This window comes from Conger conger, chromosome 9 (assembly GCF_963514075.1).
Source record: "Conger conger chromosome 9, fConCon1.1, whole genome shotgun sequence".
Taxonomy (NCBI): domain Eukaryota; kingdom Metazoa; phylum Chordata; class Actinopteri; order Anguilliformes; family Congridae; genus Conger; species Conger conger.
Window position 1 is genome coordinate 29,193,558 of NC_083768.1, and position 27,300 is coordinate 29,220,857.

The 27,300-nt window shown below is 38.1% G+C and overlaps 1 protein-coding gene across 1 annotated transcript in view; it reads right to left on the reverse strand.

The window, feature by feature from the left end:
• The window catches only part of LOC133137101 (corticotropin-releasing factor receptor 2), a 56,963-nt gene that overhangs the window by 14,927 nt on the left and 14,736 nt on the right, over positions 1 to 27,300 (reverse strand). The window contains exons 3-6 of the mRNA XM_061255139.1: positions 5,177 to 5,262; positions 3,689 to 3,795; positions 1,904 to 2,021; positions 164 to 317 (exon numbers count right to left, since the gene is read on the reverse strand). Of these exons, the coding sequence (XP_061111123.1) occupies positions 164 to 317; positions 1,904 to 2,021; positions 3,689 to 3,795; positions 5,177 to 5,262 (465 nt within the window). The remainder of the gene's footprint in view (positions 1 to 163; positions 318 to 1,903; positions 2,022 to 3,688; positions 3,796 to 5,176; positions 5,263 to 27,300) is intronic.

The window sequence follows — 27,300 nt, forward strand, 5'->3', positions numbered from 1 at the left end:
TCTCTATGAGATATTATCATATCCTGTATTGTATACACATATATTGCATTTGGAAAAAAAAATGGATCAAAGCAGTCAAATGAACTCGGTAAAATAACTTTTCGGGTGGGGTCACACTTGCAACAACTCAAACCATAGATTTAAATGACAAAGATGTACTTACACCACCCAATGAAAAGGAACACCCATTTCCTTAGCTTGTCTGTGGAATATGTCATCACAATGGCAGTGTGAAGATAGCATCCCTCCACAAACATCCAGAAAAAATTGGTCACCACAAAGTAATTGTATATTGTTGTGATAAGGCGACACCAGGGCTGGGGAAACAAGAGGAAAGTTTTTTTGTATAATGTATACTCAATATACTAAATACAGGACTTCAAATTATACTGTATATTATTATGAATTTTGCACGTAAAGAGTACTATTATTGTTTTTCTGAATAAATGCTTTTTGGTAAAAGCAAATTAAGAATATTACCAAAATACTGATCCACGTCCTTTTAATTTAACATGAGTATGATGTTGTGCATTGCTGAATAATTAATGGAAGATAACAGTAAACTATTAACCAATACAAAAAACATCTGACCCAGTCTGCCAAGATGCTTGGGGCATGCAATGCTTTTTCAAAAAGCCTTTTTTATTTTTTATTTTTATTTTATTTGAGTAAAGCTGACTTGGCTGTTGCAGGCTCTAGAATACTAGGATTTACACATCAATCCATGCAGTTTTCCTAAAACCATGCTATTCATTGGACAGCCTCATGTTTGATGTATGCAATTGGAGACCAGAGAAACAGTACATTTATTGAATGGGATTCTACTGATAAACCGAAAAATCTGCAGTGCCCTCCAAAAGGGCAGTCCCCCCCCCCCCCCCCCCCCCCCCCCATTTCAAGGCACAATAAGGTTTGGGCTTTGGGTGTTCCTGGTTAGTTAGATTTCAGCATCTTACCTCCTGAGACAATGTTGCCCCTCAGTTTGTCAGAACAGGATGGCCAGGTTACAGTTTGCAAATAAGTACTTAAAAGAGTCTGCAGAGTAAAAAAGGTCTGGCAGACGGATGAGACCATGATTCAGGTGTATCAGAGTGATGGCTATAGGCTAAGAGGCTGAAAAGAACTGCCCAGGATAAGATCCAAAGCATACCAGCTCATTTGTGAAATATGGTGGTGGGAGTGTTATGGTTTAGGCATGTATGGCTGCTACCAGTACTGGCTCACTTGTCTTCATTGATGATGTAACTGATGTTAATGTTTTAATATGCCAATATGTCCCAAATGTCATGATGTCTGGTGGGGGGATATATAAAAAGTGCTGTAATTTCTACATGGATAAATTTCTATCACAGGTAACTAAGGAAGCTAAGGAAACCCGCCTAATAATGGTCTGTGGCACAATTCAGAGCGCTGAGAAATGTCACTGGGAAATTGAAACAGTAATTAAATGTTTATCTGACAAAGCAGGACTAAATACCTTTCATGGATATGCAAATTTTGCATAATGAATATTCCAATGCTTCAACAGGCGACTTGAAAAGAACCATTTAAAAAAAATCAAAAGTACTAGCATTATTTTCTTTGTGCTTTATTCAGGGCATAACCCACAGGCTGGTTCTGTTATTTTCCAAAAATGCACTTCAGTTTAATGCCCTTTGCAGGTGACATTTGAGGATTTCTTGTCCTCAGAAGGGTGATCATAATGATTTAAGTGCCTTACTATAGGCCTTGATTTTTAACTGAAACACTTTTGAGGTGGGGGTTAACACCCACTGTTAACAGCGCTCACGGCTCTCTGATTGCATTTAGAACTGTTGCTGACTATTGATTATAATCATTATTATAATAATGAGTGTGTCATCAACAAGCTGGAGAAGACAGCCGAAGGCGGGGGATGACTGACCTCATTGCTCTCGTGAATATTGTGGTCGATCAGCTGAAGGAGAAACCACATGACGTTCCTCAAGATGAATGTGGTGATCAGGTTCCAGTGAATTATGTTGCGAAGGCACCTAATACTCCTAGCAACAGGAACAATGAAAAATAACAGAATTCAGGCTTCTGACGTGAAAAGGTACTAGATTTATGAATTGATTGACTGTGATTTAATTTTAGGAATGTCCACTGTCATAAACTATAGAATGGAAAGAATTACTTCATGACCAACTGATGCTCAAAAATATGGCAATGTTTTCAGTAATTGTCGTGCTCTCTGATCCCACTACACACGGCTCTGCATATGCAGAATGGCTAATCTGATTTACCATCATTTTTCCCTGTTGAATCCTTGAAATAAGTGTAATTGCCTTAGCCAGTGGGAGCCATGGCCTAAAAAGGCTGAAATAAACTCATCTGAATTAACATCACAAATGTCAAAAGGGTTATGTTGTCTGTTTATCTCCAAATAAATCGAATTAAACTACATGTATGTATACTGCCAATATTTCCCAATTTAAATGCATGTTAAAATAATTCAAAAGAATCAAACTGTGAATGGCACTGCGTTTATATTTTCCAACTCAATGCTTAAATTGGACCTTTTCACATGACATTATACTGCCAATATTTCCCAATTTAAATGCATGTTAAAATCATTCAAAAGAATCAAACTGTGAATGGCACTGCTTTTATATTTTCCAACTCAATGCTTAAATTGGACCTTCTCACATGACATGCATGTTGAGCCAGTAGGTTTCCAGCCCTGATGAATTCTGCTGTTACAGGTATTATTCAATGATCTCAATAAAATACTGATGAAAGGAAGCTAATTGATCGATTAAACTGCAGGGACCTTGTTTTCATGGTTAGAAATACGTTTATAAAAACAACTCTTCAGACAGTTAATAAAAGTGCTCGATTGTGTGTATGTTTCTGTGCTCCCCGTGCATCCATGTGTTTTGCTTTCTGGATAACATCTTTCTTAGCAGCTATGGAACTGAAGGCTTAATCACCCAAATTATCCATCCATCCATCCATTATCTGAACCCGCTTATCCTGAACAGGGTCGCCGGGGGGCTGGAGCCTGTCCCAGCATACATTGGGCGAAAGGCAGGAATACACCCTGGACAGGTCGCCAGTCCATCACAGGGCACACACACCATTCACTCACACACTCATACCTACGGCCAATTTAGACTCTCCAATCAGCCTAACATACATGTCTTTGGACTGTGGGAGGAAACCGGAGTACCCGGAGGAAACCCATGCAGACACGGGGAGAACATGCAAACTCCACACAGAGAGGCCCCGGCTGACGGGGATTCGAACCCAGGACCTCCTTGCTGTGAGGTGGCAGTGCTACCCACTGCACCATCCGTGCCACCTTCAGTATAGAGAACAGCTGTCAGTGGATTATCAAGTTCCTCTTTCATTCACTGGTATTTCACTATACTAAATTAAATAGTAATTTTAGCATCTATAGGATTTTTGTCAAAAGACAAATATTTAATTACTTGTAATGAACCTAAACTAAACTTTATAGCTTTCAAAATGTTTTAAGTGCGGCAGTGCTACCCACTGCACCATCCGTGCCGCCCACCCAAATTATGCCTCTTCAAATTTAACTTCTTCTTTGTGACTCTTAGGCCTGGATCCACTATTCAAATTAGTCCTTGACTCTTTCTGGTCAGAGAGTGCAGGGTTTCTGTGCAAAAATTGGACCCAAGAAAAATAAAAGCATTGTACTCACCTCAAGCATAGGAAGAGTATAAAGGCCACAATAAGTGCCCCCACAGATATACAGTGACCTAAGTAGTTTATAATCAGGGCAATCTTGTAATGCATTGGATACTTCCTCTGGAAAAAAAAGACAACATTTATTTAATAACAAAGAAGATGAAGAATCATAAAATGTCTGCAACATCGACATGAAATATTAAAGTACTGGAAATTACACAACTCGCTCATTCCAGAATGTTCCCTCATAGGAACTGAATCTTGTTATTTTTTTAAGGATGATATTGTATTTGGTTGCACTTGTGGCATTCCATTGAATCTATGGATGTGACATCAAATGTTAGAATTTAAGAAGACATCTTATTAATGAAAGGAATGTATTTTTACATGACTGTGTTTTATTTCAAGTTAAGACAGCTCTCATAAGATGCAATCTTTACGCAGCATGTGTGCTATTAATATGCTTCAACCACAGGCTGCAGTGTGAAGTAATTAGGCCACTGAGCTCTAATTCCAGTCAAATTTATCCCAAGGCTTTTCTCACCATGACCTTTAACACTGGAAAATGTATATTAACATATGATTATACAAGTGTGTGTATTTATTCATGGGAGCATTATTTCTGCGCTATTTCAAGATCAAAACGTACGAAAAGTCAAGGTTGTCTGAGCACTGTTAGTGTGTGTGGTTACAGAAGGGCTTTGCTGGAGCACTTCAGGTAAGGGACAGTGGGGACTGACCACAGCAGAGGCTCATCTCCCCCTGCAAACCTCTTATCCTGTGACCTGACCACTTCTCTATGCTATTCTAACAGTGCAGACAACCCTGTTCTGCGTGTCAGACCCCCTCTGTAGGTTGTGAAGTTGAGCAAATATGAGTATTGATATATCTAATCCTCAGTTTGTTTGTGACAGCAGCTTAAGGCATTTCATATTTGTCACCTTACTCTTGTTCCATTGCCTGGAGTGAGCATGGTGCTTTTGACATTGATGAATGTGAAGATATACTATCTATGGAGACATTGCGTAACATGTTTCTTTAGCCATGCCAGGTACAGACACATACTAGGCCTCTTACTTGGAAAGTGTTTAATGCCTTCTGGCATTGTCCCCTTGGGTCCACAACTGTCTTTAAAGGCACTTACATTTAATAATGCTTTTTCTTTTAATATTATGGGTAATTTGATCAATTTATATCTTGCAAATAATCACAAATTTCAATATTTTAATTAGGCAATTGTTCTTTGGTAATTCAAGCACCTTTGAATATACAAATTATCACTCAAATTTAACTGTGAACAACTGTTAATTGAATCCAGCCCTTCCAATTCATTGATAGTTATTGAAGCAGCTGACATTAACATTTATTAACATTTATTTATGCATATAAAGTGAGAGTTTTTACTTTCAGTTGGGTGTGTTTCTGTGCTGTTTGAATTAGGTCCCTCTCAAAAACATGGACCCATAAAACAATGCCAGATATACTGTAGAAACATGCCCACCTTTTCCTCCAAGATGGGTTCACAGCTGGAGTAGTTACTCTTGAAGGCCCAGGTCCCATTATCCAAGCATTCCCTGTATGCATTTCCTGCAAAGGAAAAAGAGCAATGCATTCCCATAAATAACGGCATACAGTACATACAAAATATCTGATTTCATTATCATTTCATATGAATATTTGTTGAGACAAAGGTTGCCTTACTTTGTAGATTTAACCTAGCACCTGTTCCCAAAATTATAATTCTGCATAGACACCATTAAACAGTCATGGGGGACTTGTGAATGCGTTCTGTTTGCACACATGAAAGCTTCTGTCAGAGAGGTCAATTAATATGAAACCACAGCTCTGCTTTGTTACCACCATGTTCCTGTATAATGCATGTTACCACAAATTCGCCTTGCCATCACCAGTAAAAGCATTAGTATTCATAGTCTCTTGAGAAAGCTGTGGGTTTTAAATTGAAACAACACCAATGGTTTTGTCATAAATTTGTAGACATAAAGCAGACTTCATATATTTTTAACAGCCCTGTCTCATGGTTTATACATACCTCTGAGTACTTCATTGCAGAAGGAAGATTAGGTGCTCACAGGTATATTGCAAACAATATGTCCATGAGGGGTGGTGATTTAAGAAACGTAACATTACAAGCATTTTCCAAATCCTCCAGAACTTCAAATTTTTATGTATTAGGTAGACAAGTGTCATGTGGTGGCTGTGGCTGTGGCTGAGTGAATTTAACAACAGAACATAAGATTAATGAAGAAAAACCTTTAAAATAGAAATTAAGATTGCCTTTTTCCAAACCCACCAGACCATTCCACTCGATTAGTTTCAATTGAATATATCATTTACAGCAATCAGTGCAATATATTATCGCATAAATGTGGTTTTCGAGCGCAGATCGCAAATCAGAGAAGCTGACCTAAGCTGACCTGCTAACCACTAGATTTAACCACTACGCAAAGCGTACCTGAGAGAATGTAATCTGCATTCTGCAAAAAAGTTCATACTTGCCATGAGACTGGGTATTTTTTTTTCATAAATTCGTTTTTTTCGTCCTGCCACAATAAATAAATAAATAAATAATTGGTTTGGTGAGCATTGGTAAATTATTGTGGATTGGAATGTAAGTGTCATACAGAGAAAAATTAAAACAGCATTCAGCATTTGGCAAATTGGCTTTCATTTCAGAGGAGTTGGTGAAACAGCTCTTCTTTATCACTCCAAGACTCTTTATGCACCCACCTTTGAACTGAACATTTTGTTTAGCAATCTCCTTTCCAAAAAACATTTGTCAAACCTAATACGGTTTAACAATCCTCTTTAATCTTTCTTTACTGTTTTCCAACAGTTTTAATGGCCATTTCGTGTAGAGGATCCAGGATTTTTGCATAACATCCTACATTCAGCTGTTGTTTTACACTGTAGTGGTAAGACTTTTGCAAAGAGGTCAGTGACTGGGGTGGGAAAAAGCGGGGAGCCCAGAATTGGATCTTCAGCCTGATCTAGACTGATATACAGTAAGTCTGCCGCCCTCACAATTCCACCACCACGGGGAAGCTAATTCCACCACCGTGGGGCCAGAGCAGACATACGTCAGAATGACCACACATGGAGGAAATAGTATTATATGATATGATATTATTACCACATTGATGGAACTATTTTAGACTGTCAGAAATATTCAAGAAATTGTAGCTCAAGATTAAAAAAATTTTTATTGGGACAATCCAAAACCTACATTTTCTGCTCTGGGAGATCTGGATTTAGCTCAGCAAATGACCTTCATGAAGAACACATCTTACATTTGAGTTATAATACATTTATATGGTTAGATATAAAAAGTAATTCAGTACCTTACTCATGGGAATAGTACTGTAGGTGTACCATGCCACCCTAGTGTTTAGAGAAGCTCTCTGAAATCTCTGCCATACTGTTTCAGAGATTTCAGTATGCATTTATGCACGCAGGAAATGTGTTGAATACATTCAGATCACAGAAGGTACTGCTGTGCTAGGTGCAGGTTTAATTATATTCAAAAAGAGAAAGGGCTCATATGGTGTACAGAGCAGAAAGAGATACGTTTTTATCAGGAGAAAAGCTGTTCATTGGCTATTTTCTGGTAGAATTTCCATTTACAGCAATCGTTCTTACTTTAATTCACATACTGAATCTATACCAAATATTTACAATTTCTATATTACAAAGGCTATCAGACATTAGCAGGCTTGCTTAGATATATAAAATATGGTTGTTTTGCTAGATGTATTGTTAATCAATTATGAATCAACCATGTCTCATGAATAATTAAGTAGATTTTTACTGTATAATGCAAAAGGTTGCCAAAAACATTCAGTTGGATCTGAACTTCTTGCCTACTGCTTCCATATATGGGCCATGTTACTGCCCCAAAAAACTAAATTAGTTGGTACCAGAAGTGCACTATTCATTTCAAATAACAGGCACAGATCTGGGTGGGTGGGACTAGATTCAGCTGTCAACTATTCTGATTTGTGAGCTAAATGGATTTAAGTCATTAAGGGTCCAAGGTATCAAATGAGCCTCAAACCTTTATACCAGATATGCAGTAGATACTACAAGTATAGTCCCACCCCCCAATTCCAATAAAAATCCATTCAAATGTGAAGAGTTTTAGTATCACTTGTAGGACAACCAGAAAAAAAGTTCTCGGATGATGGGTCACAGACATCAGGGAGTCATGACATGCAAAGAATATGCAAGCAAATAAAAAACATGACTCTTTTATTTTACATTTAATTTCTCTCAAACATTGAAACATATAAAAAGTGCTGTAATCACTATACATGGTGAAACAAAAATGTATTAAAAAAATACCATTTAATAAAAGCTCTGAGTCTTTGCTCTGACCACATATGAATTGTTTCATTACAAACAGAGAACATAAAATATCAAATCAGAAAAACACAAGGTGACCCCAAACTTTTGAACAGTAGAATACATCTGAATGTATTATTAGGCCATAATTCAACTTGGGGCTGCTGCATGCACCATCCTAAACTGATGGATGATGCTTTAGCAATTTGATAGGTCCACATTTACCAGTGGGCATTCGGTGGTGTGTGTACAAAATGGAGAATAAAAAGTATCCATCCACTTTTGAATCCCTCTCACTTTTTTATTGTCAACAACTCATCTGGGGAAAGTTTTCTGAGCCAAAAAAATTGCTGACATTTGAAATAAATGCACCTTGCACTTGGGCACTCTGATTTAGCACTCTGTGCCTGAGTAAAATAATATACTTTTTTTTCCGAGCTCAGCTTCATTTCTAACGGACTTATCATGATTTTCAGTGGTATGCAAGTTTTCTATTTGGATGCTCTAAAAGGTTGGTCTAGCACAAGTTCAGCATTTAGTTTATAAACCTAAGGCTACAGTATATGGTGGTTCAGCTCCTTGTAAACAGCTCATTTTGATGCTGTTTATATTGAGAAAAATTGCATGAAGTTATGAGTATGTGGTCCATTTTTGTAAGAAAGCACAAAATCGTATTCATTTATATGTTTTTGTCTCATTGTCATTAATATGTACTTTCAAGTACCAATTGTCTCAGTGAAAAAAGGGCCCAGTGAGCTTACAGTAACTGCCAATTAAGTGAATTAATTCTGGTAATGTTGGCATTATATGCCAAGCTGCATTATCCAGTTCCAGCATCATGGAATGTATCCAGGTCAAAGGGTAAATTAGGTCATATGTAACAGTGGGAAATTATTGGACAATCCGGGTGTATGCTATAATTAATGACTACCTTATAAATACATTTAACATTTTTATTGTACTCACACGTCACCCCCCTGCTTACTTCCCTCCACTGGCTGCCTGTCATGGCTCGCATCAAATTCAAAACATTGGTGCTAGCCTTCCAAGCAGTTAAAGGGTCTTCCCCAGCTTATCTGCAAAAAATCATCAGACCCTACACCCCTGCCAGACCTCTTCGTTCAGCCTCCACAGGCCGCTTGGCACCTCCCCCTCTCAGAACCTCCACCTCACGCTCACGACTACTGTCTGTTCTGGCTCCACGGTGGTGGAACGAACTCCCCGTTGAGGTCAGAACTATAGAATCCCTCCCCACCTTCAAGCGCAAGCTGAAGACACACCTCTTCAAACAGCACCTCTCCCCATCCCTCCCTACCTCCCTGTGAACCTTAATTGTTGTCTCTGTGACTTGTGTATCAGTATTTTAGTTGGCTAGGTAAGCAGTGTTTGGATAGTTAACTTTGGTGACTTTTGCTCTGTTGTTTGTTTGTTCAAAAAAAAAAAAAAAAAAAAAAAAAATGGCCCTTGTCCTTATCTTTGTTGTACAGGTAGCAGTTGAAATTGTACTTACCTCTAGGGTCTTTCAGCGAACTTATCCCTGGTTATGGGTATGCACTTTGTTGTACGTCGCTCTGGATAAGAGCGTCTGCCAAATGCCAATAATGTAATGTAATGTAATGTATTGTTTCAATAAAACATTTTTAAAAATCACTCCAACATCTTAACTGAAAAGATTCCCTGTAGATGCTGTAATTCTATATTTGTATTCAATCTCTTCAGCTATGAAAGTGTTTGTCTCAGAAATTTCTGCTTAATTTGACAGAAACAGGCAGATGTATTAAGCACAAGACATTTGTACTCTGCCAATTAAAACACCTCCATATAAAGATATAAAAAAACTAAATGGCACATGCAAACTCAAAATAGAAGAAGCTTTCCGGCTGAAGCTTTTAGTCATTTCTGCAATTGGCCATGGTCCTGTGTGTAATTGTCAAACAAAGGACTTAATTAATCAAGTAAAGTTATAACAGGGAATGTGTGTAATGCAATTAAATGATCATTTTCCTAGCCTTCGCAGTAAAATAATATATATGTTTATCCCAAACATAGCACAGGTTTGGCTTTTTTAATTTAGGTGATTTGGTAATTGCACTCCTCATTTTCCACAAATGGATAAGTGGTCAGATAGTGGTACACTCTTTCAGCAATTACAGTAGACCTCTCAGTCTATAATTTCTAAAAGTAGTCTTTCATATTGCACAATAAATGGATGCATTAGCTGATCTCTTCACTCTTCTTACATTCCTCTTATTCAGAAAACTGGAAAATACAACTAATTTCCATGCTATGCTCAAAGCATCCAAATAAACATGCTTATACAGCGTATCCATTAGTTATATTAGGCCACCAGATATGTACAGCATCACTGTATAAACCATTATTCAGAACTGAAATTACATATTTTATTTAATGTTTCCAAAATTGTAGGATTTTGGAAAGATTTGAACAAATGGAAATTACTCCAAAGCTTTGCAAGAACTACTTGAAGACCAAAGAAAAGCAAGGAGTGCTGCACAATCCACAATCACCGGACCTCAACCATGCCAGCTCGAGTGCATGTTGCCATTAAAACAAACACCTAAAAACATATATAACATATAATTCACATATAATCATAGCAAACTTTTATCATATCAAATCTGTTATGCTGATAATATCATTTGTAATGAAAAACCTTGTATTAAATTACAGAACAATACAAAATAGAAGCATTTTCACTAATAGTCTCAGACTTTTGCCTCCACTGTATATATGTTTTCATTCCTTCATAAAGCTATGCCATTAGTAAATGTGACAGAATTAAAATTGCCATGTTGCAAGATTAAGATGGAAAAACTCCATTACACACTGGCCACCAATTAAATATCCATCCATCCATCCATTATCTGAACCCGCTTATCCTGAACAGGGTTGCAGGGGGGCTGGAGCCTATCCCAGCATACATTGGGCAAAAGGCAGGAATACACCCTGGACAGGTCGCCAGTCCATCGCAGGGCACACATACCATTCACTCACACACTCATACCTACGGGCAATTTAGACTCTCCAATCAGCCTAACCTGCATATCTTTGGACTGTGGGAGGAAACCGGAGTACCCGCAGACACAGGGAGAACATGCAAACTCCGCACAGAGAGGCCCTGGCCGACGGGGATTCGAACCCAGAACCTCCTTGCTGTGAGGCGGCAGTGCTACCCACTGCACCATCCGTGGTGCCCTCCAATTAAATATGACAATGATTAATAAAGTTTAAAAATAAAAATGTAATATGAAGAATACATCCCCCAAAAATACCATACCAAAAATAAATGATCAAGTCTAATGTACTGTATGTATTGATTACGAGCTGGTACTATGACATGAATTGTCAAAGGATTGCAATAGCCATACACAATAGCCTTTATATGTGTTTACCTGTACATTGGGATCAGCAACCAGAAGATCTCTGCCATAAGTGGTTGAAGAAATTTCAGAAATTCAGTAAGACAGATGTATAGATTGGAGTGGCAGATACAATGTTTTGCATTAGAAATTATATTATCAGCATAACAATTTGGGTGAAAAGTTTGATACGTCCGCCTTTTGTTACATATCGCACTGGTAACCCCTATATAAACCTTGTTTCTTGTTTAGGAGTTTTGGAGATGTGATATTTGCATGGCTCCTCTCCTTGTTTTCACCCCCTGCCCCTCCACTCTGCCCAGTTCTATTTAACTGCTGGTGCATTTAATCAGACCTAGAATTGAATTGGCTTGCTTCCTGGCACAGCTAATTTTTTATTAGATATGAAATGCATCCACTATGTTTCTATTTGTGTCTAAACAGAACCAGACAAGTGCTCTTCTGTACATAGACAATGCAGCTTGAGGGCCATTATGGGGACAGCAATGCATTACCTCACCTCACAATATATAAGGTACACTGATGAGCAATAGCGTAAAGTAATGTCAGACATCTTACACTGGGTGTTTCAGCTTACCTAAATTGTATGCTTTTTACTACCATTGACTACGGGTTCTTTTTTTTGCGTGAGAACAAAAAAGGTTGGAAGAAATAAGTTGTGGTGCACAACTGTTGACAGACAGGGACAGGACAAATTGTAATTTCTGCAAAACCTCAGAACCACAGGTATAATTATGGAATTGTGAATCTGTGACTGTCACACTCACCTGTTCCCTGCACTGCACCTGTTCGTCATTTCACTTCATTCCATCTGTGTATTTACAGCAAGTTTTTTTTTCTAACCACGGATTGAAGGTTGTGTGGCATATTGAACAGTTGCTCCCTGTCCAGCATCTTCAGGCAGCCAGTAATAAAGATGTCCTTTGTTTACTTCGCAGGCAGCAATAAAGATGTTTATCATACAGTGTCCATTTGGCTTTACGGAGGACATGAGCTTTTAACTTCAGGTTCACATCCCAAGCTGGGGAACTCTTGTTATACCCTTGAACCAAGTACTTAACATTAATTGCTATAGTAAATTCCAAGCTGTACTGATAGACAGTATGTAAAATGCAATCTGTGCACATTGCTGTGAATAATGAAACATTTAACTGAATGGCACTCAAAGAAGAGCCATAAAAAGACCAAAGGGACTTTTCAATTTTGAATATCACATATTACATTGTGGGTAGCTGCAATTAATGCGATAATTTTGTAACAGCTTAGCAAACTTAAGCCAACTGATTTTATAAACAGTAGTGTCCAACAGAGTGCATGCAAGCAAGTACAGATTGGATTTTGGTTGTCCAAACCTCTAATGTCACTGCGAAAATCCACGCAGGCCAAGTTCTAAAACCATAACAGAAATTGCATACACTTACTGAGCACTCAATTATGTAGACCTGTCCACCAGCTTGTTAATATAAATATTTAATCAGCCAATCATGTGGCAGCCACTACATGAATAAAAGCAAGCAAATGTGGTCAAGAGGTTCAGCTGTTTTTCAGACCAAATATCAGAATGGGGAAGAAATGTGATATAAGTGACTTTGACCATCGAATGATTCTTGGTACCAGACAGGGTGGTTTGAGTATGTCAGGAACTGCTGATCTCCTGGGATCTTCAAGCACAACAGTCTCTAGAGTTTGCAGAGAATGGTGTGAAAAACAAAAAAACATCCATCAGCAGTTTTGCTGGCAGAAACATGTTGTTAATGAGAGAGGTCAGAAGAGAAGGGCCATATTGGTCGAAGCTGACAGGACGGTGAAAGTAAATAACTATGCATTACAACAGTGGTATGCAGAAGAGCATCTCTAAACAGTCAATGTGTCAAGTGGATAGGCTACAGCAGCAGAAGACTGGTACAATAGGTAAGATTGTTGTGTTGAAACATTGTTTGACCATTGCAAATCCCTTCCTATAATTGAAAAAGGCTCAATGACACATTGACTCACCCGTTGCCTATGTTTATAGTGCTTAATTTGGGTTTCCAAATATACAGTTGACGGGCTGACACCATGTACGAAAACAGTGTTTAGCTGTACAATAATTCAAGCTCATTGGTTGAAAATTGGTTCTAATTACCACAGCCAATGGGGGGTTGGAGGGGGTTCAGCGTCACCACGTTCACAGAGAAGGGGTGGGATAAACAGTGTTGTGGTTTGAGGGTGTTTGTTGCTGCAATTCCTCTCTTGACCGAAATTACCTATTGTACCTTTAATAAGTCAAAAAAATTGGTCTAATAAATACCTAACGAAGTGCTCACTGAGTGTCTATTAGAAAATAAAGATTAGTAATTCTATTTTACTGAGGATATTTAATTACTGCTGCAAATATCCAAATTAGAGAAATGTAGTGATGTACATATAGTAACAGCATTGATATACATATACTGTAGATGTTTATAGTATGGATTTCCAGCCACCATTCAAGCAAGCACAAATTGTTAACAGAATGTGTGATCCCGCATAGGGCAACATAAATAACATAAATGTAATTCAATTTAATACTTCATATTATTATTATTATTATTATTATTATTATTATTATTATAGAGTTTAACATTTAGAATGGAATGGAATGGTGTAATTTCTAATCTGTCATCTAATTTTCTCAACCAAAGCCAAAACCCCTCGGGATTTTGCTAGGGCCCCTTCACATTGGGCTTGTGAAAGGGAGAACAGCCAGGTCCTGGCACCAAAAATATTCCAGGGCACTTCTGCCAGCTGCAGGATATACTGTATTTAGCCTCTTGGATAATGGCTAAAGTTAGGACCTTTTTAAAATGATACTGTTTTGTTCCTCATGATGGCCACAAGGAGCACTGACAATGTTCTGGACCTGTTGTTTCCAGAATGATAACTGGACAATCGGATTTTCGGTAATGTCTTCAATTCTAAAATGCCTTGTGAACATAACTACATGACTGATATTAGCCAAAAGAGATAGATTTCACAGAAAGATGTAACTACACAAGTGATTTCTCTGTGCTGTTTGCCTCAGTTAATCCATGAATGGGCATAGCATCTGGAACAAATAGCAGATAAAGGACCTATTAGCCTAATTATCCTAAAAGACTTTGATACGTAATTAGTCCCTATTAAAGCATTAAGATCCATGCAACTACTTGCAAGCAATCATCTCAAAAGAAAAAACAAAATGGGGTAAATTTTCTTGTAGTTATAGGTCTTAAAATGTGTTTATTCATTACAGATCATATGCAATTACAATTATGTAGCCCAAAAATCTAAATTAATCAACAAGAAACAGTACGGTATATTGTACAACCAAGATTACTTAAATTATAAAAATAAAAATAAAAAGATTACTATGAACCATTTGTGTACCTTTTTAAATTTTTCAATAGTGGAGGCATTTAGCAACTGTAAATAGCCAGGGGGTGCACAGGCAATTGAAGTGTGTGTGTGTGTGTGTGTGTGTGTGTGTGTGTGTGTGTGTGTGTGTGTGTGTGTGTGTGAACCAATGTTCCTTTGCAGTAAAACATATCTTAACCTCTGGAAGAACCTTCTGAGATGCATCCCTACAGACACAGGTGTATATATGCATTTGCATTGTTCTTCTTGAAATTCCTGTTACCACCAAATAGACTCATTTTATGTTGTGAGTGTGAGGTCCAGAGGTTAAGGTATGTTTCACAGCAAAAGAACATTGGTACATTATCTATCATGAAGAACTAATTCCAACCTAAATATAAAAAATACACACAGTGACATACCTTTCAATTAATTATTGCTATTGAAATGTTTGAATGTCATGGTGAATTAGTGTTATGACATACCTGTCACAGTGAGCCTTCTAAATGCAGGTTGTCATGCCAGTTGTGTCATAACACAAACTGCAGATGGCATGTCATACATATGAATGGACATGACATTTCATTAGTATTATGTCATTGTCATGATACGGTCACTGATACTGTAGTCATGAAACGTAAAAATAATTAAATAAAAAAATAAATGAAGAGAGCGCAATCCTGCAAACTTCTCAGGTTGGCTACTGTACTGACAGCCATCTTTACACAAGAGACATCATCATGTAGATCTCAGAAGCCTTTGAGAAAAAGAATCCTGTCCGAATATGGCTAAGGACTCACACAACACAGGCACATAGACACATGACCTTATTTATCCCATAAAAACACCTTCAGGTGTCCTCATTTGTCCTTGGATAATGATAAACACATAAGGTCCAACAACGAGCAACCACAGCTGCAGTATACATTGAAGGATAGGCCTTTTTTCTTGTTAGAGGTTTCTTGTTTGTATCTGACTTGTCTACCGCTGTGACACAGCATGCTTTCAAAGAAAAGCACAATTTGTCCAACCGCAATAGCCTTAACTTTGAAGTACAAATAAATAAAGAGTCACTTTGTTCAGTGCAAATGTTTTAAGAAATGTCTTGAAATGTGAAATGTCTTTTTTCACAATGTCAGTAATTGACTTCTCAAAGCTCTTGGATTTAACAGTAAATTGAATTTAAGGGCATTTTTAATGGACTTATGAGGGTGCCTTCATTTTGACAGAAAGAAACCTTTCACAGATTTGTGCAAAATCAACTTTCAATTCAGTTTTCTCACTATATGACATGACAGATGGAGCGGAAATGAATTTACAGTGGCATTCCCATGACTGCAGCATTGATCAAGTAATACTACCCCTGGAATAAATTTACTAGACCTATTCAGTCTCTTGTGCCATACACCTGAGTATTAAAGTTTTCACTCAAGTTTTCACACTGAAATGTACACAGTGCCATGTCATGTAGAGTTATATGGTGAAGTTACAAAAGGCTGACAGCACATCTAGTGGGAGAAACCATTTCTCCTTTCGGCACACATAACCACATTGTGCAATTTTCCGGCACAATAAATGCATGAAATGAAATGCCTTTGGGTGTCACAGTAAACTCTAAGGCCGGGATTCAATCAGATGTGGACTTATGATTAAATGCAAATGTTTATTCTTTCTCCAAAAACATACAGAAAAACAGTCTGCCGAGTTCAGAAATCACCAAACTAAAAAACACTTGCATTTAATTTAATTGTTCACATAATTTGCATTTACCATTAGCCTAAAATGTATTTTCATATTAAACCACTGGGGGCACGGGTTGTAAATTAGCCTTGGCTGCTTTTCTGTTTTTAACTTGTAAGAATGTACCCACAAATGAATGAATACATAAAGAATGAAGTTCTGCGAATGGATCAAGGTGGGGGGTAGGGGTGTTACTGTCGAAAGTTGGTGCCAACAGTGTGTACTGACAGAAGGATTAAGGATATTAATTCTTCCCCATCTGACCAAGGGCCTATGACTTAATTTACACTTGACAGTAGGCCTGGGATCAGTAACAATTTCTCTGGTGGGCAGACAGATGGCATCGACTCGCTGCTCTCCCCATTTCCTTTTAATACTTTGATAGGGGACTCAGAGTACCTTCTCAGGCAATCTAATGCAACATATTCAAAATAAAACCATAAATTGTTTGTGTCCGATGATGTAGAATAGAGTAATGTCGATATAAAGTTAATGATGTTTCCACATGAAGTAAAAAAATATATATTTTGCTTGACTTCCCAAGACTGAAATCAGCAAAGAAATTAACATACAACTGAAATGTATTCCTTCTGAAGATTAGAGAACAGTTCTCATACATATATGGGTTGTAGCCATTTTGGCTCAAGTACCTGTGGGTCATGGTCAGAAGGCCCACCCCCTAAGCTGTAAAAATGAGACTCTGGTACCACTGCAGCTACCACCTTCTTATTGATGAAACGGCCATGATAGGGAAAGCAAGTATTCACAGAAGAAAATATGTAGCCATTTACAGCTTCCTCTTACTGTTTGTAGTCTATGATACTTTGAATTTAAAAGCATATTTATAATATCTAAACTGTTTATGGTAGTTATGATGCAAAAAAAAAACAGACTTTGACAATATGCTGAAAATAAATAGTCAATATTCTTATATTGTTAGTCATTCCCTAAGATTTCATAAAAACCATGATGTAGTACACTGTGGCAAACGAACAGTATGTGCGTGATGTGAAATACACTACATTTATATGCAGTTCTGGGATGGTTAACAGCCACAAATTACAAAGTGTTTATTGGTACATTAAACCGTGGAGCATACGCCAATGTGTCAAACTACTTGCCATGGTTGGATGAATTCTTCACAAGTTTATTTTATTGTAGTCCCAGGCATGCTCTAAATGAGCATTTGACTGCAAGAATGCATGAATTTATTTCAAGTCATCAAGAATGAATCTGAGCAGAATAATTCAGATGCCATTTTCGTCAAACACAGCCTTGATTCCCAGTGGCTCAATTGAAGTGCATGGGCCTGGTTAAGTAGTTTGTTGCCAAACCCAAGAGGAAAACTGTCTCCTTGTCAGCATCGGTTAATGTGAGTTCATAAATCTGGAGCTCTTAGGAAGGGAACGGCGTCCTGCTGAGAAGTGAGGAATTGGTTCACCTCACAAATGGCCTACTTTTCTTCATGTTCAGCGAGGCCACTAATGTGAACGATGCAAAAGCAATTACTTGATAGCTGAATTGAAGGTGTGGCTACGCTGTTGTGATATGTGACTGGCAGTCCGCTACAGGAGGTTAATGTTGTGACATATATGTGAAATGCCTTATGTGGTTGGTTTTATTAAAATGGCATATATGCTTTTTATGAGATACATACTATATTTATATAGTGGCGCCCCGACCCATCATCGGTGTTCCACAGGGTTGAGGGCACACTGAAGGTGCAGACCACTAAGGCAGGTAATTGGAGACAGGTATTTTCCCAGTCACATGCTAAGCAGATTTATTATTAGTTTATAGGAAAACCAGGTAGACTTCTGGTTTGGGTCTTGGTAATATGACATTAAACCCCTTTAAGTGTGTTGAGAAATGTAGAAAAAAGAGCAGATGATCCAGCAGGGTTTAGCAAAAAACAATTCCTTTATGGCATATCTATCATCTCTTAACTGGTTTTTGATTGCCTTCGGAGTCTGTTTTTGGTGGTTGTCAACATGAGGGCCAGCGTTGTGCCAATTGGTCAAGAAAGCCAATATGAGACTGACAAATAAGAAAACATGTAGAAATTCCCAACATTTTTATACAGTCTCCCCATTTCAGGGCATTATAACATTTGGGACAAAATGATTCACAGGTGTTTTTGATGTTAGTGAGGTGTGTTCAGTAGCTTCATTAGAGCAGGTATAAGAACATCTAGTCTTGATTCAAGGCTTTTGATTGCCTTTGGAGTTTTCTATTGTCTATTCAGGAATCAATTTCACAGGGCTTGTGGATGCAGTCAATGGTGAGGTACGTGGGTGTACTGGGTGTGGGAATTGAATGTTGGTATTTCCCTGAACAGACGCAAGGGGAAGCTCATAGCATGTGGCACCGGTGGAAGAAATTATGCTGAATATATTATCAGTGGGTGTGGTGCAGTTCTCTTCCCACAGAATTTTAATAAAACATTGCCAAAACATTTATTATGGGCTAGTTTGAATGCCCCATTCAACATGTAGCTAAATAGCTTTACATGTTATGCTGTAACTAAGAAATAATGATAATAGTATTTTGACAATTTGTAAAAAACAAAATAAAACCAGGAAAGATCATAAAATGCCAGTGATCCCATTCACAGTAGCAAAATTACTTGGTGCAACGAAATAAAAAATGTTTTACACATGAGATCCATCATTAATTCACAAGAATGGTACAATTATGGCTTAACTGAACTGAGCAAGATTTGACATGGGTTGTGGTTTCATCATGTTTGAACCCCTTAAGTCAGGGCTGGGGTTTTTAGCATGAATTCAATTTTTTCAGGGTGCAATTTGCAATCACTATGGTAACAGGGTATACCGTTTGAAAATGTTAAAACTCACGGTTCTATCTGTATAACCTATTTTAAGATGACATTGCTTTAAGAACAACTGTTCCTTATGTAGTAACATGTGGGTGGTAAAACAAATGTGAGGGGACTTCACCTTCTCTGCATTTTGGAAATCCCCGTAATACAAGAAATAATATTATTGTAATATCAGTGTCCTTTTTACAAGTATCCAGCGGACCAAATGCATAACAGTTTCTCATTCAGACAATGTGAATGAGAAAAGTTGATAGAATGTCCATTGTTTACTTAGAATTTCTCTGGAGCAATTGTCATTGTTGTCTGTTTCGGGATTGTATACTTCTACAAAAGTATTTTGATATAGAATTGTTATTATCTACATTTTGTATGGGACCTCTCAAACACTATGAGGTCAAGTACAATCGTCTCAGACCAGTATTTGTAACATAATTGCAGACAAAATGCGTATCCTTATGCAAGAAAATTCAGTATAACTGCAGCTCATCAAAGAATAGACTATGGGAATGTTATAGAAGTGACGACTAAAATCCATCTGTATCCAGTCTAAGCTATAATCAGTTACCAGGACACTTCCACGACATCCACCCCCGAATGAGGTCTAGTTACGGTTTATCCAATACTGTAACGACGGGAGCAATAAACTTTCACAGTATAAGAGCAAGGACAAGCATTGTCCGGCCCCTCTTCAACTCTTTCTCTGCTCTTTGCCCTTGTCACCCTCTTTGCACTCTCTTGTCTCGAGCTCCTGCAATTACCTTGCCTTGCTCCCGACACTGGGACAGAGGCCGAATTCTCCTCAGCACACCACTAGGCCTCACGGACACACCTAGCTTACCTCACGGTAACTTAAAGTAGTCTATATTGAGTGCAGACTGTTGTACGCAAATTGCTACAAAAGCTCACCACTAGAAACTGCAGTGAACAAACGGCCAGGGCCAAAGGACCAGCGGACATTTTTCAGAAGTGAACGGACCAGACGACATTGCACAGCACACTCTGCACACCCAGGACAATGATTCCCAGCACCCCGCCGCTTCTACAAGGACAGCAGCTCAGCTCAGCAATCCAGGCATAGCCAGTTTTTAGCTTAGCTTTAACTGATATTGTGAATCTGTGCTTTTCTATTTGTCTTTGTGTTGAATGCATTCTGTTAGCCATATGTTTACATGAATAGATTTGCCATCTTTTGCATATGTATGGAGTTACACTACGCAAGTAGTCTCTCTCCTCTCACAGCTAACACTCTTAACACTCCCACCCAGAACCTTCCCTTGTCCAAGGGATACATGCGCTTGCACACATGCACACTACCATACCTTATCTTACCTAACTTCCCGTTAGTTCAACCCCATATATGTTCTGTGTTTGTACGTGTTTATTAAATGTATTTTATTAAACCCGGTGTCTGTTTTGGTGTCACATAAACATGAGTCAAATCAGTCTTTAGAATTATTAATATTGGTTATTTTAATTATTTATTTAAAGTACATTTGTGGTTAGATATTTCAGATAACAGTAATTTTATGAGAGCAGTTATACTGCTACATAATGTTAAATGGCGTCATACATGAGGATTATTAGCATGAAACATCATATGCATCAATCTTCACAATCTACACATAGCATCTAGGGAGGGGTGTATCCCACACAATTTGCGGCGTATACGTTTCAAATAGTCATCCTCACTATTTTGTAAGTGTAAAATCCCTACGTTATTTGGCGGCCCGTGCGAGGACTCTACAACACCAAGATTATGCCTGTAGGGTTCAAGAATAGTAACCATTTTATTTTGGGTATGTCATTTTTAAGCTTGAGTCAAGAAAAGGGGCGTTACTTCAGGGGTTAAATGCACTTAATTTGATAATTTACCTCCAGCTTCCAAATCAGCGTAACTTTAATTTGTGTAACTTGCATTGCCAATATGGCTCTGGCCCAAAATGCAGCAACTATTTTGTATGTAGCAGGACACACAATATTTATATGACAGCTGATAGTGACACTGGTCAGTGTTCTTCCCAACCAGGAACCCTGGCTGATTTAAACCCCTGCTGGAGGATGCCAGCTGTGTCTGAGAGAAAGCGCCAAGCTATAATCACTTACCAACATTATCCAGACTCAAACCTGGGTTCTGAAAATCTGACAAGCCTTTTGCTATTAATATGTACATATGTATTTATTTACTTAGTGTATTGTGCAAAGTGCTTCACAAACAATAAAAAACTGTTTTAAAAATATTTTAAAAGTGAAGAACAAAAAAAATAGCAAAGGGGAAATTAAATTAAATTATATATATTATTTCAGTTGCTGTGTCATGTTCAGTAGCTTTCTTGTTCTTTCTTGTTCTTTAGATTTTGCGGACAGATTTATCACACAAACCAACAAACCCTGGTAAATTGTCTCAAGTATTTACTTCATCACTATCACCACCAGCCTGCACCCAGTTTCATTCCAACTGGACCCTGTAATTGCCTTATGTTTCATTGCCATTCATCTTAAAAGACTGTGGGGTAAATGGACCAGACCTCTGCTTTCAGCTTACTGTAGTTAAAGGCTAGTTTTTATTTTTCTTGCTATACACTTGCTGTACATTTATCCAAAATATATAAGAGGAAGAACAGGGATCACATGGTCAACATACACTATAGACATTTTTTTCAGAATGCATATAGGGTATTTACAGTACATACAGGGCAAATATTTATATGATAAGGGCATTTTATGTAGCGTTTTATTTATGTCCATGTTCAGTCAACATTTCTTATAATCAGATAAAAAAAACAGTTTAAAGTTTATTTTAAAACTGTACAGTATTGTATACAATTACATAATGTTAATATGCAGTATAAAGGATTGCCCATTTGAAATGACACGCAATAATGTTTCTATTCACATCTACATATCTAGCTGATTTCCATGGTTCTTATTGTATGGGCAGCCACACACAGTTGTTCATCGTTGTTGTGGACATCTGCCAAGTCCAATAATCCAAATTGTTGGCTTTATGGCGCCAAAATGAACCAGTGCCAAGGTTCCAGAATTAAGAGCAGCACAAGACTGGAACTACACACAGATGGCGGCCTAACATTTGAGTCTCTGGAGGTGCAGTTGACTATTGAATTTCAGCAGTAGTTTGTTTATGTAAATAAGGCATGTTTTCAAGGTATCAAGTGCCCTCATGCCCACTCTTTGCAGGAAGTGAGAAATCCTTTTTTCCCCCAGCTACACTTCCAGACATCACTAGAGAGATTATGTTTAACTGAAGAGCAGCTCTGACCCTTAACAATTAAGAGGCAAACATGTACCGCAAAGCTTCAGGCTTACCTCGATGCCCTTCTTACATTAGCATTTAGTATACATTTTACCCTTTATCCGTTTAACTGATATATTTGTGACTTAAATCCAAAATAGCAGCCAAAAAAATAACTTTTTATGAACAATACAGCTTATGCAAAAAGACAGTATTCTCTGATAAAACAATTCACACTTTTTACTCTGAGGAAGATGTGGAAACGTCAGTCTTTTTTTCCACTCTAGCATTAAACAGTGTGTTTTGCTCTTAAGTTCCCATGCTCCTGCTTTCCTTATTTCGGGCTTCAAGTTGTCCAGGTAAGGAGTCCTTACAGCTAAATTGCCCTGGCTATTGAGCACCATAGAGTTGCTGTATCCCTTTTTGCATAATGAATGATAAATCATAATATTAGGGCTTGTATACTTTACTTGAAAATTTATGAAAATGCTGTTATCATTTGTGGTCAAGAAGATAGCTGTTAATAATTTTTTTCAGAATACATTTTTTAGATGAAATTGGTTGCTCCAAGAAGCAACTGAGGAAAGGACACAGATAAGAATTTTAAGAGAACTAAGCTTCACAGTATCTCCTCCCAACCTAATTTATCATCATCAGGTTGTGCTCAGTATGAAAGAGACCGATAAACAACAAGCCATGTTATTTTTATTTTTTGTCTATTTAAACAAATTCATGCATAGTTCTTATCTTCCCAGTCTGGGAACAGTGGCATTAAAAAGGGTTATTATGATGTGCATTATATTTGCTATCTTCTAGGCTGTTTCTCACAGGACACATAAAAGCTCTCACTCTCACAAGTGATTGCACGTTGTACACCACGTAAAAATATTCACTATTCTTTCACATCCACGCCATGTTTCTCCCTAATAAGCACAACGTTCAGGCCAAATGATATACTTGTGAAATTGTATCCAGCGGTAAGCAAGCAAATGCCTAGCATAATGCAGACTCTGACGTTCTTTCTTCTGAAAGTCCTCTGAATAGCAATTACTGCTTTACAAATAATGTAAAGCAATAAGCCAAGAGCTGTCAGTGTTTCCCTGCTCAGAATGCTGCTGTAACCCTGGGGTGACTCACTTATTTTAATCATCTAATAGTGCTGCCTGGCAGCCTCTTACAAGCCCCCTATAGGCATTTGTGTACTGAGAAATAATTATTGTACCATAATCCTCCTCATAATTAGGCAGAATACTCTCAAATCTTCCTATTTACCTCTGAAAATGAGTCTGCCCCTAGACAGACATAATTGATTTAATAACAATATCTCAGCTGCAGTTGATACAATAATGCAATACAGTGCATCCAGAATCAGTTCCACTCCAGTAGAAAGTGAACATATGGCTTATTGTTTCTTTAGTCCACCAGTTAGGCAAGTAAGTAGACAAGGCAAGTACAGGTATTTCCTTCACATTCCTCTTCTTCTTACAAATTGCAAGCTCCACTGTCTAAAGGCAAAGAATCACTATTTAATTGCTGACATATATCTTAGTATCCATGTCAAATGAGCACTGCCATTGTTGAATGGGGTAGTTAATGTTTTACTTCATCGAAATACACATTGGATTATACAGAATGCAAAAGGTGTACCTTGCACTAGATAGTGTGGGTAAGTGTTTCTGCTAAGCAAATAAGCGATGTAACATTGCATGCTGAGAGACAGGCTTCAGCGCAGACAGCTGACGGTGCCTGACATTCAGCACATTTCTTCCAGTAGGCTGAAGTTATCTGCAGCTGTGATGGTTTCCCTCGCCCTGCAAGCACTGGGTGGCTAAATTTAGCACTGGCTGCTTCTGATGGCACAGATTAGCCCTTTCTCTTCAGTCTTCTGAGGCCTGCACCTCAGGGCTCTTCAAAAACACAGGCCCACACTGGGCACAGCTGAGCTTCAATGACAGTGTGATAACAGACTGGAAAGAAGCGCGTCCCCGAAGCAGGGGCATTATTTCAAAAGCTCAATGTGATTTCAATTAAGTCAGTGCGGCCCCTTTTCTACAGCAGCACTATTCAAGCCTTGAACCTGGAGGGTCCTGGACAGGTTTTTCAGTCCTCTCTAAGCACTACTGCTCTCAGAACAGGGGAGTGAAATAAAATGTGTTCAACTGCATCAATGTGCAGTTACAGTGGGTGAGACCAGGGCTTAGATACAAGGCTGAAGGCATTGTATGACTGCGTGAGCAGAATGTGGTTTTGTTCTAAGGCCTAGATTCAATCCACATTTGTCCTTAACTTTAACTTGAGTAATACATTATTGAATTAAAAGTATTGCTTTTCTCACAGCACGTCATTATTTCTTTAGTCATTTTTTATTAATTGGCTTGCCAAATTTAGCTTATAAAAAACAAAAAATAACCAAAACTTCCAATTAATAGTGAGACATTTTACAGGCTCACCTGCATTTGGTTTCACCAAGCTAAAACTGAGCTTGTCTGTTTGAATTTTTAATTGTATTATTTTGCTTTTCTTATCATAAAATATGCTCCCAAAGCAGAAACTATTGTATGACATTGTTATAGTTGTGCAGTAGTCCCTAACCAAGTGGTTTGATTAGCATACAATCATAATTTTATGGAAAATGCATATATACTGTATATTGATCCTTAAACCAAATTTCCATACTTCTACTTCCCTAATTATTTTGGCATGACTCCCCCATTATCATGTAACTTCAAAACACTGATAGCTGCTCTAATAAACAATGAGATAACCAACATGTGAAAATATGAGGTGTCCCAGGGCTGAAGAACCAATCGCAACCAGGAAATGTGCAGAATAGCAGAATAGCTTATTAATTTCCAGGTTAAACAAGCAAGGGTCAATCACCAGCAATCCGATGCAAATGAGAGTCCAGGAATCGTATTCACAATGTTCAAGCAAAATCGTAAACAGAAGATCAAAATGGCGACAGAATCAGAAACCAGAAAACAAAAGTCAGGGTACACAAAACGGGTCAGAATAAAGGTCAAGCGATCAGAAAAATGCAGGAAAGTCGAGGTAAGCACATCTGGCAAAGGAATACGGGAAACAGAGTGGTATGAATACACAGGTGAATTAACTAAAATGACAAACAGGTGAAACAAATGAATGAACGATAGGACTATGGAATGAGCTGATGGATAAAACACACAGTATGACTTCACAGTATGAAGTGCCATAGTCTATATGATGTAACTATTAACATCATATATGATAACTACTGTATAGACAACTATAGTACAAGATAAAATGTTTCACAACCATACCAGCTAGAACACTGACCCGCAATATTCTTCTGCATCGTTCTGTGAAGCGTCAATTGTAAGATGACAACTATTAAACCAAACTTACACTACTGTAACATTACGTTACAAAATAAAAGTTATAAAATAAAATGCAGTTGTATCCCCACTTGTCAGCCTTTTTCATGGCAAGTTTATAATTACGAACACCCATATCAAACAAGGCAACTTAAAATTTCTCCTTCAAACTGGATGATGAGAATTATCAATTATTTATTTTAAATTTCCCATCTCTCTAGTCTGCAGATGATGTCATTCTTTCAGCCTCATCATACTGTGACCTTTGGTGCACACGGGAACGGTTTGCAGCTGAGAGTGATGCTAAGAAGGAGCTGAGCCAATTGGCAGAGCTTTTCATTGACCATTCGATCTACTTCATCTCAGCTATGGGTAGTGACCGAAAAAGAGTGCAATTGTTAATACAAGCGTCCAAAATGGGGTTTTTCCACAGGATGGCAGGGCTTACTGTCTGTGAGGAGCTCAGTCATCCAGGAAAATCTGACCATAGAGCCGCTGCTTCTACACATTGAGAGCAGTCAGCTGAGGTGGTTTGGGCACCAGCTTAAAATGCCCATGCGCGCCTCCCTTTGGTGGTGTTCCAGGCACGTGCACAAGAGCCAGGGGCAGACCTAAGACACGCTGGAGGGATTATATCTCTGGGCTGTCTGGGCTGCTCTACTTGCCATGTTGCCACCAAGACCCTGACCTGGATACAGTGGCTAGAGAATGGATGGATGGATGAATGGATGCGTATTGTTTCTGACTTTTTCCCCCTTAAGATGAGCTATGAGCTGGTGAACAATTATCTGAAAACAATTTGCACATTGGGAATTCAAGAAGAATGCAACCATTTACAACTTCTTAGATTGCATTTCAGTGTGCCATGGGCATTGACAACTAAACTACCGATCAACTGCTTGGTTGCATTTCGTAGTGAAAATTATTTGGAAAATTGATTTTGACATTAATATTGCAGTCTCGAATGAGTTGACCACTCCAAGCATAAAATAACTTACAGCTTATTGAGATAGCGAAGAAGGCAAGGAACATGTTTTGCAGGCCTTTTCTGATTCTTGAAAACATTACTCCATTAGCAGTGGAAGCATTTCCATTTTATGGCTCATGCTTTTAGATTTATATGTCACAAAACAGTGCTATACTGAGGAAAGGGCACTGACCGGAACAAAAGTGATTTTGTTATCAACAATTTATGACAGTATGTGCTCTATGTAAGTTCTCCCTCAACGTGTATGAAAATAAACATACATTTTTTAAAACACTAGGAAGAAAATTCCCCCCACATTCTAGCCAACACTGTAAAACATAAATGCAAATGTAGTAATA